This window comes from Hippocampus zosterae, chromosome 11 (genome assembly GCF_025434085.1).
Source record: "Hippocampus zosterae strain Florida chromosome 11, ASM2543408v3, whole genome shotgun sequence".
NCBI classification, from domain to species: domain Eukaryota; kingdom Metazoa; phylum Chordata; class Actinopteri; order Syngnathiformes; family Syngnathidae; genus Hippocampus; species Hippocampus zosterae.
Window position 1 is genome coordinate 6,630,826 of NC_067461.1, and position 17,379 is coordinate 6,648,204.

Sequence of the window (17,379 nt, forward strand, 5' to 3'; positions counted from 1 at the left end):
CAAGCAGAGGCCACCCAGCAGAAGGCAACTGATGCAAAACAGTGCGGTAATCCCTCCCGACCACGACCCCACCTCACCCACCACCATCCATCCTTCGTGCGCGGTAACATTAACCGTGGGATTTAGTTCATGTACAGTGAACCTCGGCTAAATCACAACTGTTATCAAACGACTGCTTGTTGCGGATTTTTGAAGCAAATTTAAATTTGAGTGCCACGCACCTTTCGTTGTGATATGACATAAAATTAAAATAACTTCCATGCTGATTTCTATAAGCCCTTCTACACGGTTCATCTTCGTATGTTGATATCAAGCAAATGGATTTCGGCAGACAAACTGATACGCTTCGATATTAAATTCCATTTGATTTTATGAGTCAGTTTTAGGGTAAATTTAAATGAATAGATTTAAATGTGATGTAATTAGTTCAAAAAAACCCTGTGAAATGAATTCACAGATTTGTTTCTAAACACATACATGCAAGATTAGTGTTAAAACATGCAGTGATACCTGCGTAATGGTGAATTGTGAAGTGGAAGCGTTATACTGCTCATCGACATTTCAGTTTTCCCAAATGAGACAGTTGGGTTGTGGTTCAAATGGAGGCGCGTGAACCACCTTGGAGTCACCCCGCCCCAAGAACATCCGAACTTGAGCTTCTTCGTTATCGGGCACAATTGCGATAGCCAGCTAGCTATGCCTCCATCATGAAAATGCATTTTTCTCTCGGTTATTCTGCTAGCATGGCCGCTTTAGAGTGCCTCATTGTCTGTCAATTATGAATGCACACAGAGGGAAAAACTGGAGAGCGAGGAGGGGTCCCCAAAAAAAAAAAATTCTGACTTGATAGCCAGCATGTGGATAATCCAGTTAATTTAGAGACTTTAAATGCGTTTAAAGGTGTTGGGAGTGGCAAAAACAAACGGAAAAATGATTTTTTTTCCCGTCGATTTTCACCGGGTGTACCTGGAATGTCTCCCCACTGATGAACAAGGATTTACTGCATTTGTTTGGCTCACTGCATCCAAACTGGGGCGGACACAAAGGTGTCTCCTCAACCCCTTTGCAAATTGTTGTCATTTCCCCCAAAGTATCAGACGGCGGTTCGCCCTAAAAACATGCTTAAACATCCCCGCACACAACCTGGCATAATGTTGGTGTTACGGGATGCCTGTTGATAAGCAGTGGCTCAGCGGGGCTAAGCAGAGGCTAAGCCAGGTACTTTAGCTCCCCCGAGTGCGCGTATTTACACACACAGTGAGGTGTGAAGCTCGCCGGGGGAGCTTAGACGACGGGGGTGTGGGTGTTTAGGTTGACGGAGAGTTGACTTATGCTACTGTCAACTTCAGCTGCCCTGGCCGCAGCGTTAATTGGCGCAGGCTTAGGGCAAACGTTTAAGAGGTGGGCTCAACGTGTCGGGCCCCACAGTGTCGTGTTTCGGGCAGGGACAGCACACGGAGTTTATTAAGCGTCTTTCACCACACACTGCAGGTCTTTTTTTTGTGTGTTTGTGTTGATGTGTTGACAAGAGGGTGGACTGAGTCAATCTTTGGAAGTGGTATCAGAACCAGAAGAGGGCGGGACACCTTCTGTGTTTAAGTGGCGCAAGACAAATAAGAGCTTGACATCAGTTTCACTTATCAACATAACTTTGATGGACAGGTTGATGAAGTGATAATAGCAACAGGACGCATGAAAAAGTCTCTCGGACCCGTGTCTGAAACTGAACAGGACAATCTGAAGCAGCCGTTCTCAGGCTGGAACGCTCCAAAAAATTTTATTTGCTTCCAAACGCGTTTCGCTGATCATCGCAAAAGGGAAAATCGTTGTGCAAGGGCCTGTTCATCAACGCTCGCAACTTGAGTTGAACTTGTTACTTTAGTTTAGCACCAATTTGCTCCAGTCTCAGGCTAGCATATTTTTGTGAATGAGGGAGCGAGTGACTGTGTCGCAGTGATAACACCCTGAGGAGGACCCCTGCCCCCCTCGTCCATTCGTTGACGGACAGCTACAATCTTTTTAGCATAAGTAGCTCCGCCTGCCCCATTAGCCACATGTGTATGTGTGCGCGCGTGAGTGTATGCGTGCGTGTCTGTGTGTGAAGAGGGGGGTGCAAGCTTGACCCCCCAGGGGTAGATGTTAGAACAAATTTGAGGGGTGTCATATTACACGCCTGGTGACATTTGGGGCGAGGGGACGAGGGGGCTTGATGATGAATTGCTTAATGAATTTCTCTGTGACGGTTGGCTAACAATATTAGTCATCCTCCTTTTACTTCCTGTGTTCAGGAATAAGTAGAGGTGGCAAAAGTCCTCTGGCAAAAAAGTCGAATTATATACTCAACTTAAGGAAAACAGTATCAGTCACTTTAAATGTATGTGTGTGTGTGGGTGTGTGTGTGTATCAGCCGTAGTGCAGCATCAACTATTGGCAAGCAAGGCTTATTTGATGTCTAATTTTTTTCCTTCAGTATCAGTGGCTGGTATCGGCATCTTTCAAGAGAATACCTGATACCTTGAAATAAGGCCAGTTTCAGCCCGATACTGATACTCGCCAATCTTGAGTAACAAGTGGTTGACAAAGTGTGGAGTACAGTAGAAAGTTTTTCAATTGTGAGGAGTAAAAGTAAAAAGTCAACCGGAAAAAAAATACTCAAAGAATGTAGAGCAGAAAAAAAATTACTTAAACTTCTGGGATTTATGCTGGCTATTTTTTCCACGTTGTTTCCTTATTTTTTAATAACCCATTTTAGTTGTGGTAGTGCAATTATATTGATTTTCTTTTCATCTAAAATATAAAAAAAAGTTGTCCATTTTTGGACAAGGGATAATTTTCTCACAATGTTCTTAGTTTTACAATCAGCAGATTGTGAAAACAAACTGGAATTAAAATAAACAAATAAAATTCAAAACAACGACATGAAGTGATGTTAGTTAAAACTATCCAGCAAAGAAGAAAAAAAAAATCAACAATTAAAAAAAATCATATTCTATATCTGTGTGGCTACAAACCATGCTGAATGGAGGATAAAAATCCAACAAAATTGAGTACAGCAACAAAGTATTTGTTTTTTGTTACTTCCGACCATTGCCCATACATCTCCTGGATTGATTTGAGAGGTCGACATTCCACCCATGATTTAACTTGGCAATGGATTCCATTCATTGAAGTCAACAACTTCCAGGTTTTAGCGTTAAAGTGGCTAAAATTGCTTGTGTCGCCACATCGGCTCAAAACACACGCGCGCACATGCGCACACGCGCGCACCCACACACACACACACACACACACACACACACACACACACTGAAATAGATATTTAAATGGCAATGTATTGGGAAACACAGCTGTTGGTATTTGTAGCCCGGAGTGCTGATTACAATGGGGAAATGGGGATGAGTGTATACGGGGGTCTGGTTGGGGGCTATTGTTGGCTGGCCAGCAGCTGTGTTAGCAAGTGAATGGCGTAATTACCAGGGCCAAACCTCCGTCATTAACCTGCATTGTCCAACGTCACCGCCGCCGTTACCATGAGAAAGACGCCGTTAATTGAGCGGCCGGGCCCGCGAATTCTGCGACATTTTCAACGTGTCACACACATTTTACAGTAGAAATAAACAAAAATACAGCAGGAAAAAAATGTATCCCTTTGAAACCAGATCTAAAGACTGGTATTTATTTACCGTATTTTGTACTTTGGTACAAAACTAAGCTCGCCCCTCTCACTGTAGTAGGACTACATTCCTTAACAATCCAATCAACACACAAAAACAATTAAGTGAATAATAATAATAATAATAATAATAAATACTCATGATCAATACTGTTTTTTTAAGTGATGCATTGGACTAGTAATTCTCCAAATATTTTATAAAGTGCCCAGAAAAGTCTCCAACTCATTCTAAAGCTAACAGGTGGTTAAGAATGGCGCCGCCTTAAATGGAAAATATATTGTGATAAAATGAACAAAAAAACGAAAACAGTCGTCTGTATGTAATGTAAAAAGAGAAAAAAAAATCTAATAAAGGATAAACGACCCGGATAATGGATGGATGGATAATAGATGCAATTTGGTTTGATATACTGTATGTGACAATATTAAAATAAAATCTGTATTGAAATATTTGTAAATTGAAATAAATAAATACAACACAACTATTCATCCATTCATTCATTCTTTCTCCTAACCGCTTATTCTTACGAGAGTCATGAGCGCGCTGCTGCTTATTCCGGATGTCTTTTGGGCAAGGGGCAGGGTGCACGCTGAACACCAGCCAATCGCAGAAAACGGCAATACAAATAATCAAAATAGAATGTCTATGATTTGGTTACAGTAGCTGTAAGTCACAAAACCCCCCACAACTTTTGTTGTATCAATATACTCGACTAAATAAACACATTGATCGCGAAATGATGTGTTTTATTCGTGAAACCGCTGTCTGTGGGAGCTTGAGAACAAGGCGAACAAGTGCGGAACTTTGATGTAATGCTTATGCGCATGCGTACGTGTGTTGCAAGGGGTCCGGGGGCACACAGGCGGTTGATGAAAGCATTGGCGGGATGCTCCAATAAAGAGCAGATTATCATAAGCGGCCATTGTCCACCTCTCAATTCTCTCTCCAAGGCTAGCCCCCCCTGTCCCCCCCTCCCCAACCCCCACCTCATACACACACACACACATAGAAAATGTTAATCGGCCTTTTTTGCTGGCACGCCAAGGCCACGCAACGGAAAGAGATTGAAGAAAGCGGCGAGAAAACAAAGCACGCACAACAAAATGTAACTTACACGTCCCCAGGCAAGTGGCTCCGCACACTCCCACTAACCCCCCCCTACCCCCATCCCCACCCCCGACCCGACCGCCTCACGCGCCCCCTCTCTCCAACCCACCCGTTGACTCTGTCCACCCTGCTCGTTTTATCTGAGGATTGTCAGACAATGCCTAGAGGATCCCGTTCCCTAATCTTCCTAAAAATCCCCCTTTCATCCCCACTGTTAAAAGAATGTATGAAAGGTTGACATGGAGCTGGAGAACACAAGAAAAGGGGGTGGGGGTATGTTTAGGGGGGGAGGGGGGGATTGGTGCACATCTGGGAGTGTGGTGTCACCGCATTGGGTGGACCGCTGAGTTTGCCTGCGCCGATTCTTAATTAAATTGTTGTGCCGCTCCGACATTCAAATGGCCGCCGGGATTAACGGAATGAGCGGGAGTAAAGGCAAAAGGGTTGGGAGGGTTTTTTGGGGGGGGGGTTAATCTGTGTTCTGACCCGGCTGAACCCCGGAGTCACACTCACATACACACATACACACACACGCACACATGCACACACATTTTCACACAAAACAAAGCACCAAAAAAAAGGCTTTGTTTTGCACCCTCAAAGGCAAGCAAAAGGCAATGGGTTTTTAAGGCACTGATCCTGAGCGGTCTTTTCTTCTCCAATCCTCTATGTTGGGGATTCCCATACTGCAGGGGTGCGCCGGATTAGAAGTGTCAGGGCGAAAACTGAAATTCTTCGCAACTGGAGCAGCGCCCATCTGTCTAGAACACGTAATTTGAATTTTGTAGCAAGTGGAATACTAGCTAGAGTTGGTCTTTGAAGGGTCCCCGGAAATGGCCCATGTTGAATGGCTTCTTCTGAATTTTTTTGGTGGCATTACAAACGACAGACACCTCTAGCAAATTTTGCCTTATAAGGAATACCGACTTTTGGGGACTTCAATTTATGATATTGATATTGAATGATATTTCAATTTATGATTTATGATAAAATATTTCAATACGACACATTTGTCCTGGTAAAAGCCCTAAAATGGCTCTTTCAAAGCAAAATGTCAGATTTCCGGTGTCTTTTCGGGCATGGCCTGTTGAAACCTTTTTGTGGGTCTATTCATGATAGACATGTCTACTGAATTGTGGGTTGTTAAAAGATACTTACTTTTCAAGACATTTCACCAGTATAAGTGTTTTAAGAACCCCTGGTAAGGGGTTGGATTGGATTGTAACCCCTTTTCCATCATGGCTTCTTGACTTTTTTGTGGGTCTACTCGTGATAAACAGGCCAACCGAATTTAATGTGTCCAAGGATACGAGCTAAGAAGGCTGAATTTTCAAGTAAAGTCACAGTAAAAACACGAAACGCTGACAAAAGAGGCAAAGTCTTGATTAAAAAGCCGCACCAACGAGCGCCGTGCAAATCCCGCAACGTGCCAAACAACCAGAGTATTATAGCCATCGCACTTTTCCTCGTGCGGCCGGTGGAAGATTAGAGCGGTTATCCCATTAAAGTTGCTAAAATGCCATTCTTGTGTCTTTAAGCCCTGTGCTGGGGAGGTCAAGACGAGTCCGCCGGCGCTTACAAGGCGGCCGCATTGGTAATCTGCCCATAGTTACAATGATTACGGCTAAGCTTCATCAGCAGAAAAGAAGCGGGCCATGCTCATATACTTAAAGCTGTGTGTGCTTTTTTGTTGTTGTTTTTATTTAATTGTCGAGATGCAAACTTGAGAAAGAGTGGACGTGAACCTTTAGTCAAACTTAACGTTGATGGCAGATTAGGACGACCGACAAGTTTGAATCATCAGGAATATCAACACACGGTCATTCGATATCCATGTGAGGGATAATCTCTACTAATCTGCTGGTAACACATCACTTGAACTCAATGTATCTATCATGCAGGACATCAAACTAAATGCTACACAAGTAACTTGGGAGTGTACTCCTGTCCCGACTAATATCACATGTACAAATATTATTGCCATTGTATTTGTCATTGATAAATAAGATGATGCAAACGATAGGAGTGCACTACTTCCTTGACAAATTCAACATCTTGATCCATGTTTGATTCATTCATAATATATATGAGATGAAGCTAAATGCACCACAAATAATGGTGCACGACTGCCAAGACGCAGCACCAGCCCATAAGATTTTAAAATGCCTTTACTGCCTGCATTAAAAAAAAAAAACATTCACACATAAGATGGAGCTAATGCTAAATGCAATAGTCTGCACTAGGGGTGCTCAACTTCAATGCTGGAGGGGGTTGTGGGGGGGCACAATTTTTCATCAGTGTTACTGGGGGCCACGCACTTCTTCGCCAGATGTATAGGGGGCGGGGCGGGGGGTCATTTTTAAATATGAACAAAGCCTACAAACAAGGCCTAGTCACATGACAGCATGGGGCCATATAAGACCCAGTTGTCAGCGCAACTAAGACTTGATTGACGTGGTGATTGGAGATACTTCAACTTTAAACTAGAGTCAACAGCCCTGACAAACTTAACATTTACATGAATACCATGGCTTTATTTATTCATACGTAATACAGGAAGAGTGAACACTACTGCCAAGACCAAGATGATGCCAAGACCAAGATGAAAGTACAGTATAAGTAAATGAATAAAAATGAATGCCACATTTTTTGGGACTCAAACATAGGTGAAACTAAATTCTACGCAAATAATGAGAGTTCACTTCTGCCGGGACAAACTTCACTTTTACATGAATACGGTGGTTTTAGTCAGTCATGTGGGCTAGTGACCTCGGCCAGCATTGTTCCTCCGCCTTGCTTTTATGGGCGTACTGAAGGTTAAGCTGCGAGGACGAAGAAGCATTGAAATGTGTCATGTAGCCTTTTGCGCTCAAAATCCCCTTTTTGAAAATGTCTCCTATTTACCCACAAGTCCCGTTTTGAAAACGGCGGTATCACCTGTCACAATGGCCGCAATTATCCCAATAATGGCACTCATAGCGTGGCCACAAAGCTGGCCGTCACCTAGTGCCACGTTTGATAAGAGATAAACAAGCGGCGAGGAGGAGAGGAGATTAACATATGCTTAAAAAAAATCACACTCAGGCGATAAGATTGACTTCATTTTTTTTCTTCTTTTTCTTTCTTTAATCTGCTTTTGTGTCTGCCAAGAGATGAGAGCAGAATGTATCCTGCGTAAAGAGGTTGCTGTATGTTACACGTGGAGCCAAACCGCCCACACATTACTGATCGGACAGTCAATGGAAGGAAAAAAAGATAATATGCAGGTACAGTACATATGTGTGCGGGTTTTAAATAGTGTAAGCATCTCTGCCATGCCACATCTGTGGGTCCATTGCACTGAAATGCTAGGTGGCTACATGCTAGCATGACTAAAAGCACATATTTACGACAGACTTTCCAATGTGATTTACATTGTTCTCAATCTACAATGTTTTGTGGCTACGATACAATCTCGCTTTGTCACAAAATGAGAAATGCGTGGTTTTTTTTTCCATTTGATTGTTTTCCATTTGTTGCTCTAAAGTGCTTCGATATAAATATTTGCTGTATCTATGACGTTACGACTGCGCTAGCATATGTTAATGGTCAAGGGTCCAGTGAGATTTGAAGAAAATCATTTAATTCAAATGTATGTATTCCTTTTTTTAATAACTTGATATCCTTGAAATTTTTAAATTATAATTATATATACATTAAAAATATAGTTTTTAAGTGATCGCATGTCAGTATATTTTACCTATATATCATTATACAGTGTTTTCCCGCTTGATCGCAGTTTTTTGGGGATCCCATCCTCCATTGTGTGCCCTGAAAATCAAGCTACACACCAAATGCTGATTTCTGGCATACTGTTACACCACTACCATCCACACACCTCCTCTACCCACAGACACACACAACCCCCCCCCGTTCCCTCCTTCAACCGCCCCCCTCCCCCAAATTGGGGCATAATGCAGCATTGGGCGGCATTTTCTATTAGGCGTCGGTCCTCCCCAGATGCCTCCAAAGTAATTGGGGTGGTTAATTTATTTACTCAGCGGCAGTTCACAGAACATTAAATAATAGAGATAATTGAACAAGAATTGTCAAGTGTCTTCTGATATCACACACATTACAGCGGGGGAGTGTGCACGCGTCAAACTCCCATTTTCATGCGCCCATTGTTTGTGGTAATTAAGTACACAGATTTATTCCTTGGTTGCCTTCCAAGCTTATGGCGAGCGCCATTGTTGTCCTCCATTAATATGTAATCAGTAAATAGTTTAATTTCCTAATCTGCGGTTGGAGAATTCACTTTCTAACAACTCTTAATTACTGCGGGGGCTCTAATGAGCGCCGGCCGTCGGCCAATCAGGAGGCAGGGGCGCGGGTCGAGTTGGTGGGCGAATTTGAATTCCTGTGACGGCGCCTGTGCACTAATGAACTTGTTATTCTTGCACTGCTGGGAGCGCTGTCCTTCACACATTAGTAGCAGCATTAGCTCGCTGCTAAGCCTACACCTGCCGAATATGGATGAGGCCTATTGTCCTACATCAGGAATAGTTGTGCGTTTTAGCGCCACGTCAATTCTCTCGCACCGTTAATGGCCTCCATTGTCTTTCAAAAGAGGTGGGTGGACATCTCATTAAGGATGCCTTTAAGTCAACAAGATTCCAGCTGGTTGCTAAAATGTAGCAACAGGTGAAGGTACAAACGATGACCACTTTATCACAATTGGGAGATGGAGTATTTCATGAATATCGTCACTGAATATGCAGTACGGTTTGCTTCAATCAATATAGAAATTGGGCCACAATAGGTGGTATTCGAATTTAAAGAAAATTCTGGACTGCATTACATTTTGTATTTTCACAAAAATAATATTCATCCATTTTCTAATCAGCTCATCCTCACGAGGGTCATTGAAAAACTTACCTATTTGCTATTTTTGTGCTGAGGCCAAAGCGTGCTGCCATCTTATGGCCTCTCTGGGTAATTCCGGTATAGTATAAACCTTTTTTTCGAAGGGGGGGGTGGATCAGCACTAACAGATTTTCCCGATTCACTACATGGCTTGGTCTGTATTCCTTGGAGTAAAATCATCTTAACACTTTTTTTTGTAAAGACCAACATTTTACACATAATCCTTCCAACCGTGAGATGGTTCAGTGGCACAAACGGGTCTCGTATTTCTCCAATTTCACAAGCAAGTAAGGTCACTCTTTTCTTTTCCTTTTTTGGCTTGCGTCCTAACAAGTCTTTACCTCATAGACAAATCTTACAACCCCTCCACACACCCCTTCCCTCCCAAAAAAGCAGGGACCGCACTTTGGTACGCGTGGATGTGTATACGTAAATTCGTAAAGTGTGTCGACGCTTGTGTTGTGTCCCCCCTTCCAAACACCTTCCTTCCTCCCTCATCCTTTTTTCTTCCCTTTGACTCACCCCCGTCTTCCCTTACACAGCATATCAAGCGAGGCCAGATATGTACTTGGGCGAGGAGGGTGTGTGTGTGTGTGCACGTGCACGGTTGAGCGCACTGTTCAATAGAAAGTGAGCGCAGGCCCGGACGGCTGGCAAGCCCAACCAAATGGTGGCGGCGCAGACTTTGGGTCGCTATCACACCCAGTTATCGTTTCCCCCATGAAGGGCTCCCTTATCACCCCAGCCCAGAGAGGTCTCCCCCACATCCCTCTCTCACAGGGAAGCGGGCGCGGGGGGGGGGGCTTCAAAGATTCCCTCTCGCGCAAACTCCTGACTCTCTTGCTATATACTGTATGTATGTGTGTGCGTATGTGTTCAATTTGGCAAAACATTTTTTTTTCTCCGGCGTAATTGGGCTTGGGGTACCTGTGTCCATGAGATAGCGCAGCCTCTTCTCCACGCGAGCCGCCCGGGCGTCGATGTGCCGCTGCTCGCTCTCTAGCGCCGACAGCTCGCCCACCACATACTGACTCGTGTCTTTGAACGCTTTCTGAGAGACCGAAAGACAGACAGGCACAGAAAGTGAGAGAGGCTGAGTGAGAATGAGTGACAGAGGGTGTCGCTCATCATCGAAGACATCCCTCGCGGAACAATAACATAAAAGGGAGTTGAGTTCACCCCGCCGAAAAAAAAAGGCCGAAACACAAGAATGCCCGTCTCCGATAATTTAAGTTGCTCACTCTTTTAGCTGTCTCATGCAGTGGTTCTTAAATTGGGAAAGCAGGACCTTGAGGATCATTAAGACTTACGACATTGTGGTAGTTATCGCACTTTAAAGAATGGATATTGATCACAAATGTCCAGCAACACATGTACAGTGTCTTAATTATTAGCTATTAGTCCTCCTTGTTAAGATATGTCAAAAGATTTAAAATAAATTCCATTTTTATTGCAGAAGCACAATCTCATTCTGCTTGCTTTTAAAATGGCACCACTTGAATCCAATGGAAGGCCACTGGCAAAATGTCAGACTTCTGCTCTGTGATTGGTCAGTTTGCCTTTAGGGTGGGTGTGGCTTAGCAACATTTTGTCAAGAAATTCTCCTTCCATACAATACACAGCTACACACACATTGTGTTGACTCCTTTACCCCCTACTCAGCCTCCATTCCAGATGTGCTTGTGCTTGCTATTCCGCAGACAGTGACAAGAATGTTCATACATATAAAAAATGTTAAAAAAAAAAAACATTTTACTGCTGATGCTCCTTTTTTCGGCTTAATGGGAAGAACTCGTGCGAAAGTTAGTTTCCGCTCCCCCCTTCTTGTTCCACCCAGGCAAGCACTTTTCCCTCCCCGCTTCTGTGTGTCAATTCCCAATAGCCCTCCTCCCTAGCGCAGCCTCCCTTTCCTCTCGCTCTATCGCCATATTTTTCTCCTTGGCAAATCAATTTTACACATGATCAGCCCACTCCTCTTGCCGCGCTAGGCCCGGCCGTAATTAAGAGCAGGGAAATTACCATATATATTATATTAATGCAAACATCATTCAGCAGGTAATTCTTGGCTGATCGGGATAATGGAAAGGTTCAACACCCATTAACCCTGGAGCCCGGGCGGCGGGGTGTGTTTGTGTGCGTGCGAGTGTGTGTGGTCGCGTGTGTGCGTGCGCACGTCTGTGCAGAGGATGTGGGGTCGCCGATAGGAGAGAGAGACGCTCAGTAAAAGACACGCATTGAAATTATAGCACTCTGATGGACGCACACTCAAGTTTAAACACAGGCCGAAAGGATGGCGAGTGTGCGTGTGTGTAATGTGTATACAGTACACTCAAAGTCAAGGAAACCAACAAAGTGTACAAACTACTATATTATTATCATTTCAGATCACATAATTAAGGGAACCCCTTCATGAAACATCACCGGACAGGTCCTGACTGTTGTTTGTGCATATCTGCCAAAAGAGCAGCTCAGGGTACCCACCCTTTTGGAAAATGTCCATTCATATGTGCTGTCACTCACTCAAACAAAAAAAAATTTAGATCTAGACTTACAATTGGAGAATGTGATACTCAATATTTTAAATAAGCATTTTGTTTTTTGATACAGATCTTATATTGGATGTCAGTAAGTATACCAAATGTTGGCCGTGTTTGTGGGGGTAAAAAAAAGCTTATTTTACAAAGACACAAACCTCTTCCTCAAACGGTCTGAAGATGTCAATCTCCGTCTGTGCCCAGTCATCCTCTTCGGACTTCTTCGGGTCCTCGTGAGCAGACTTCTGCCTTCTCACCTCTGCAGTCAAAAAGAGGACATTGTTAAAATGTCTTGGTAATAACTTTTAATGGAGGAGATGGACGCACCTGGTCTGTTATCCACGTACTGACTGAAGGACTTGAGCTGCGTCTTCCTCACTGCAGAGTCCTTGTTGAAGACCACAGGGCTGCGAAGCCTCTCGGTGGCGCGCCGCAGTCTCTCTGCGCGTAACTGCTCTGCGTTATTCTGTAAAAGACACAAAATGAAGACGAGACCATTCGATGACCATCAGGCAAGTTTACAATGAAGTGAACTAATCACATCAATCCACTAACCAAACAAAAACAAACAACAACAAAAAAAACCCAGGAAACAACCTCATTAACCAAACAAATATCGAACAAAAACAACCAACTAACCAAACGAGTCACGCAACCAAAGACGAAACTACACAACATACCAAAAGACAAACAAACCACAAATCATCCACGCAACCAGTGACCAACCCAATCATTGAAATAAATAAATTACTGCAGAAGCCATCCAAGGCAAGCGGTTAGCGCCTCGACCTCACAGTACAGAGGTCATGGGTTTGATCCCAGCTCTGGCCTTCCTGTGTGGAGTTTAAATGTTCACAGGGTTTTCTCCGGGTACTCCGGTTTCCTCCCACATTCCAAAAACATGCAAGGCAGGCTTATTGAACACTCTAAATTTGTCCCTAGGTCTGAGTGTGGATGGTTGTTCGTCTCTGTGCCCTGCGATTGGCTGGCAACCGGTTCATCGTGTCCCCCACCTACTGCCGAAGACGACTGGGATAGTCTCCAGCACGCCCCGCGACCCAAGTGAGGAGAAAGCGGTACAGAAAATTGATGGATGGATAGATAAGCCAACAATCCAACCAAAATACTAATGAATGAACCAACCAAGCCCAAAACACGATTCAACACAACCACCACCCGAAAAAACAAATCAACACAACTACCCTAAAAAAAAGAATCAATCAAACAAACCAACCAAGCATGACTCAACTAGCCAAACAAAAACCATGGAACCAACCTTACTCCACAAACAACCAAGCACCCCCCCACTCTCCCAAAAAACTAGCATGCCACAAACCAATCTGTCCCAATCGTTCAACTGTGAGCAAAAAGTACACCCTCCAAAAACGCACGTTTGTGTACATGTAAACGCGTGTGCGCAAATACACCTGCTGCCAGAGCACTGCGCAGCGTCTGCTAGAACGTGATACCTTAGCAACACGGCTGCTTTTGTTTGTTTGCGTCCACGTTGACAAACGCGCACTGACAAACACACACACCCTCCACACACTCGGGGGAGACGCAAAAAGGAGGCAATTAACTTGACTTTCAACAAAACCCCAAGCCAGAAAATATATTCAAATTATGCAAAAAAGGGTGGAAAGGCTATTGTTTTCAAAGTGAACACATGTTAAAAAGCTGCACGCTCGCTTCTCCCGTTATCAAATCCTTGGGAAAAAAAAAAAGGAAAAATGCTTTATTAGCGAGTTTTCAAATGAGCCAAGCCGAGTGGAAAAAGAAAGCGACTGCGAACGCTAATAGGACGGCCAAAAGTGTAATAAAATCGACAATTAAGGGCAAACATGTTCCGCCGCTTGAGACAGCGGCTGATAGTCAAACGGCGTGCGCAAAAGCAGGAATCGTTAACTTTGCTTCTGACTGTTGGCTCACAATGCCAGCAATTAAGTCTCTTCTTGTTCTGTTTGCTCGGATAAGCGACGAAGAAAAGCTCACGACCAGTCACGCCCAGGCAAATTTTGTGATGAGTTAACAATGTAGACATGCCAATTTAACATTTTGTAAAAACTTAAACCTTACAATGAAGTACCTGTTTTTTTAAACATCAAATTATTAGCATATTGGAAAAGCCTATGATGATATTTAGTGGAAGCTTGAAAAAAGTCGCTCCTGAAAAAGACAAAACATGAATATTGGTGATATATTCATGATGGTGACATATGATTTTATTGCATTCGACTAATGTCCATACTTTATGTAAATCTTTTTTCCAATGTAAGAAGAAAAAAGATTTTAAAAAATACACTTGAAAATTACACGTTAGCATCAATGCAATACTGATGGAATAAATATACATACAAATATTAAATACGACACATATTTAAAATAACTAAAAATAAATACAGCTACAAAGAACAAAACAGTGAAAGAAAATGGAAAAAAAGGCTGTCGTATTAATAATTGTTGGTAAAACAAAATTATCTATGTAATATGTGTTTTTAAAAATTTGGAAAAAAAAACAGGGTGGCACAGTGCTTGCCAGATTAGCATGCCGGTAATTCATTAAATGCTATTTAATTATATATAATTATTGTATGGCTTTATAAATTACATTACCGTAGAGTGTCATTTCTCTAATTCAAAACATGTTACATTTTTGCTTACGTTTTGTTGGTCGGAAACGGATTAACCTGATTTCCATTCATTTCAATGGGGAAAGATGATTTGACATAGGGGGGTCACGCAACAAATTTAACATATGTTAAGGCATCGCTGTGAAGAGAAATTTAATTGCTAGATGCAAACTTACAATTTAATGTTTTCCTGCTAGGTATCTTCAATCAAACCGCTACAAAATTTTGCACACGCAATTCTGTAGCACAAGTGTGATGGTTCAACTCCACGGTTCAAGTAGGGACATGCACGCACGCACACACGCCGTGCCACTCCAGTGGCCGTAAAGGACTAAGCCCTTTTTTGGCTTTGAACACAAGAGGGTATTTATGTGAATCAATGATCAAAGTGTCGCCATAAGCGCACGCCGACACACATATATACACACACACACACACACACACATCTTATTCCACTTGACATTCCCATCAATCAATTAAAGTGATGTTAAGACTACGCACGACTCAATACTCACATCAGAAGATACACACACTTAGACTACAGAAGGTCACAGTCAATAGCAACCTCCGCTACTAATGTTACAGCGCAGGTGAGCATCCACACACAGGACGCACGCGTGCGTGGACACACAAACTGTCACACACTGTCAGCAGAGTGAAAGCTGGGATCAATGGATCTGATCGATGACACTTTTGAAGAAGTTTACAGGTGCGCGTATTCCCATTTTTGCCTATAGTGTTCCCTACCTTGTTTAATTTTATCCTATAGCATGCCCTATTATCTCAAAACTCTAATTTTATCCAAATGTACCTGCCAATATCCCAGAGGGTCCCCTTTTATGTTGATTACTGTCACACAATGTGCCATTTTGACCATTAACGTCACGGTGTTGATTCATAATGTCCATTTTTTATATTATGGCCTATTTTTGTTAAACAGTGTCCCACAATGTGTCCTATTGTGTCCCATTTTTACACTTAAACAGGGTCCCCAATGGTGTCTCACCATGTCCTATTTTGTTGTCCAGAGTTCGCCATGTCAAATGGTGTCCCCATAGTAGCCCCCAGTCACATGTCCCATAGTGTCACCTAATACGTATTTTAATGTCTTTGTCTGACTGTTGCTATTTTGTCTCAATGTCCTGCATCATAAGAGTCCCATTATGTCCCATGTTCAACAGGGTTCTATTTTGTCCCCTTTTATGTCCAATTTGTCCAATAATGTCCCCATTCTGTTAACTAGTGTCTCCGACTGTGTCTCATCTCACTCTGTCCTATTTGCTCCCATAGTGTCATATTGTGATGTTACATGTCCTGTAGTGTCCCGCAGTTACGTACCTCGAGTCCGTATGCAGGGCTGATCGGGGAGGTGGAGGAGGAAGAGGTGGTGGTGGGTGTAGGAGAGGAAGAAGAGGAAGACGGGGATGTAGGGCCGGTGGCAGTGACGGCGCTCGGTCTGACCTCGCTCAGCTTTTTCAATTTCAGGTCGATGTGCTTGCCGTTTCCCTCTGAAACATAAGCAAGGAAAATACATGAATAAAACTTGAAATGAAATGCCAATAAACTGTTTCTTCACATTCACAGACGCCATTTTTTTTCACCAAAAGTGAGTTATTGGTACTCCAGACAAGATTCCAAACGTTATAGAGTGTGTTAGATTTAACAGTTGTTTTGACTACCACTATTGCATTCAACTGCAAGTCACTAAACAGCAGTCATTAAACTGGCCCACTTTAATTGTCGGTTAATTGTCGGTGGCTCAATAACCCTGTAATAACATTTACACAAGGTTCTGCCTCCCCAATTGCAGTTGAGTAATTGGGAAAGTGATCAAGTAAAAGTGATTTTTTTTCCCCCCTCAGCTGCATCACCTTCAGGATGCCACTTGCAGGGAAGCAGTGGCAAGCACAGCAGTCCTGCCAGGTTGCAGCGCTGTGTGGAGGAATATAAAAGAGGAGCAGGGGGAGTTTTTCGTGTGCCACGCGCGAAGTGATCCATTTGTGACACCAGACTACATTTCACCTTGTTGACATTCTCAAGCTGTTTTGATAAATATTGAATAATTTGAACAACGAATAATCTATATAAATACTTTATGTATTGCTTTCTGCTGACTTAATCTTTTTAATCTTTGAAAAGTGTCCTTAGTTCCAAGATGCCAAATTACTTTAAGATTTTTTTAAGATGGTATTTTAAAAGTATTCTTACATTTTTCTCATTCCTGCAAGCATGCAGTTAAAAGTGAAGGTTTTTTTTCAGCGTATCATTTGTAGCCAATTATGTTGTTGTTTTTCCCTTCGCTCAGCCAGATCATCACATTAATTTCTAACTTTTTAATTATTAAGTTCTTTCATGAATACGAAGGCGACTAAAGTGTCTGACATCAATGAGGAAGCGGTGCAACACAACAACAAAGGAGCGAAGATAATGCACTTTAAAGACTGTGCATGGTTTTTATGTCCTTTTTGGTGCCTCCTCGCACAAATCACACAACAGGTAAAGACCAAAACATGAAAAAGGCAGCAGATT

The 17,379-nt window shown here is 42.8% G+C and overlaps 1 protein-coding gene across 4 annotated transcripts in view; it reads right to left on the reverse strand.

Moving 5' to 3' along the window:
* The window catches only part of ehbp1 (EH domain binding protein 1), a 102,854-nt gene that overhangs the window by 14,367 nt on the left and 71,108 nt on the right, over positions 1-17,379 (reverse strand). For all 4 annotated transcript variants that reach the window (XM_052080151.1, XM_052080153.1, XM_052080150.1 and 1 more), the window contains 4 exons: positions 16,189-16,358; positions 12,548-12,686; positions 12,379-12,479; positions 10,614-10,737 (listed from right to left, as the gene is read on the reverse strand). In XM_052080151.1, the coding sequence (XP_051936111.1) occupies positions 10,614-10,737; positions 12,379-12,479; positions 12,548-12,686; positions 16,189-16,358 (534 nt within the window). The remainder of the gene's footprint in view (positions 1-10,613; positions 10,738-12,378; positions 12,480-12,547; positions 12,687-16,188; positions 16,359-17,379) is intronic.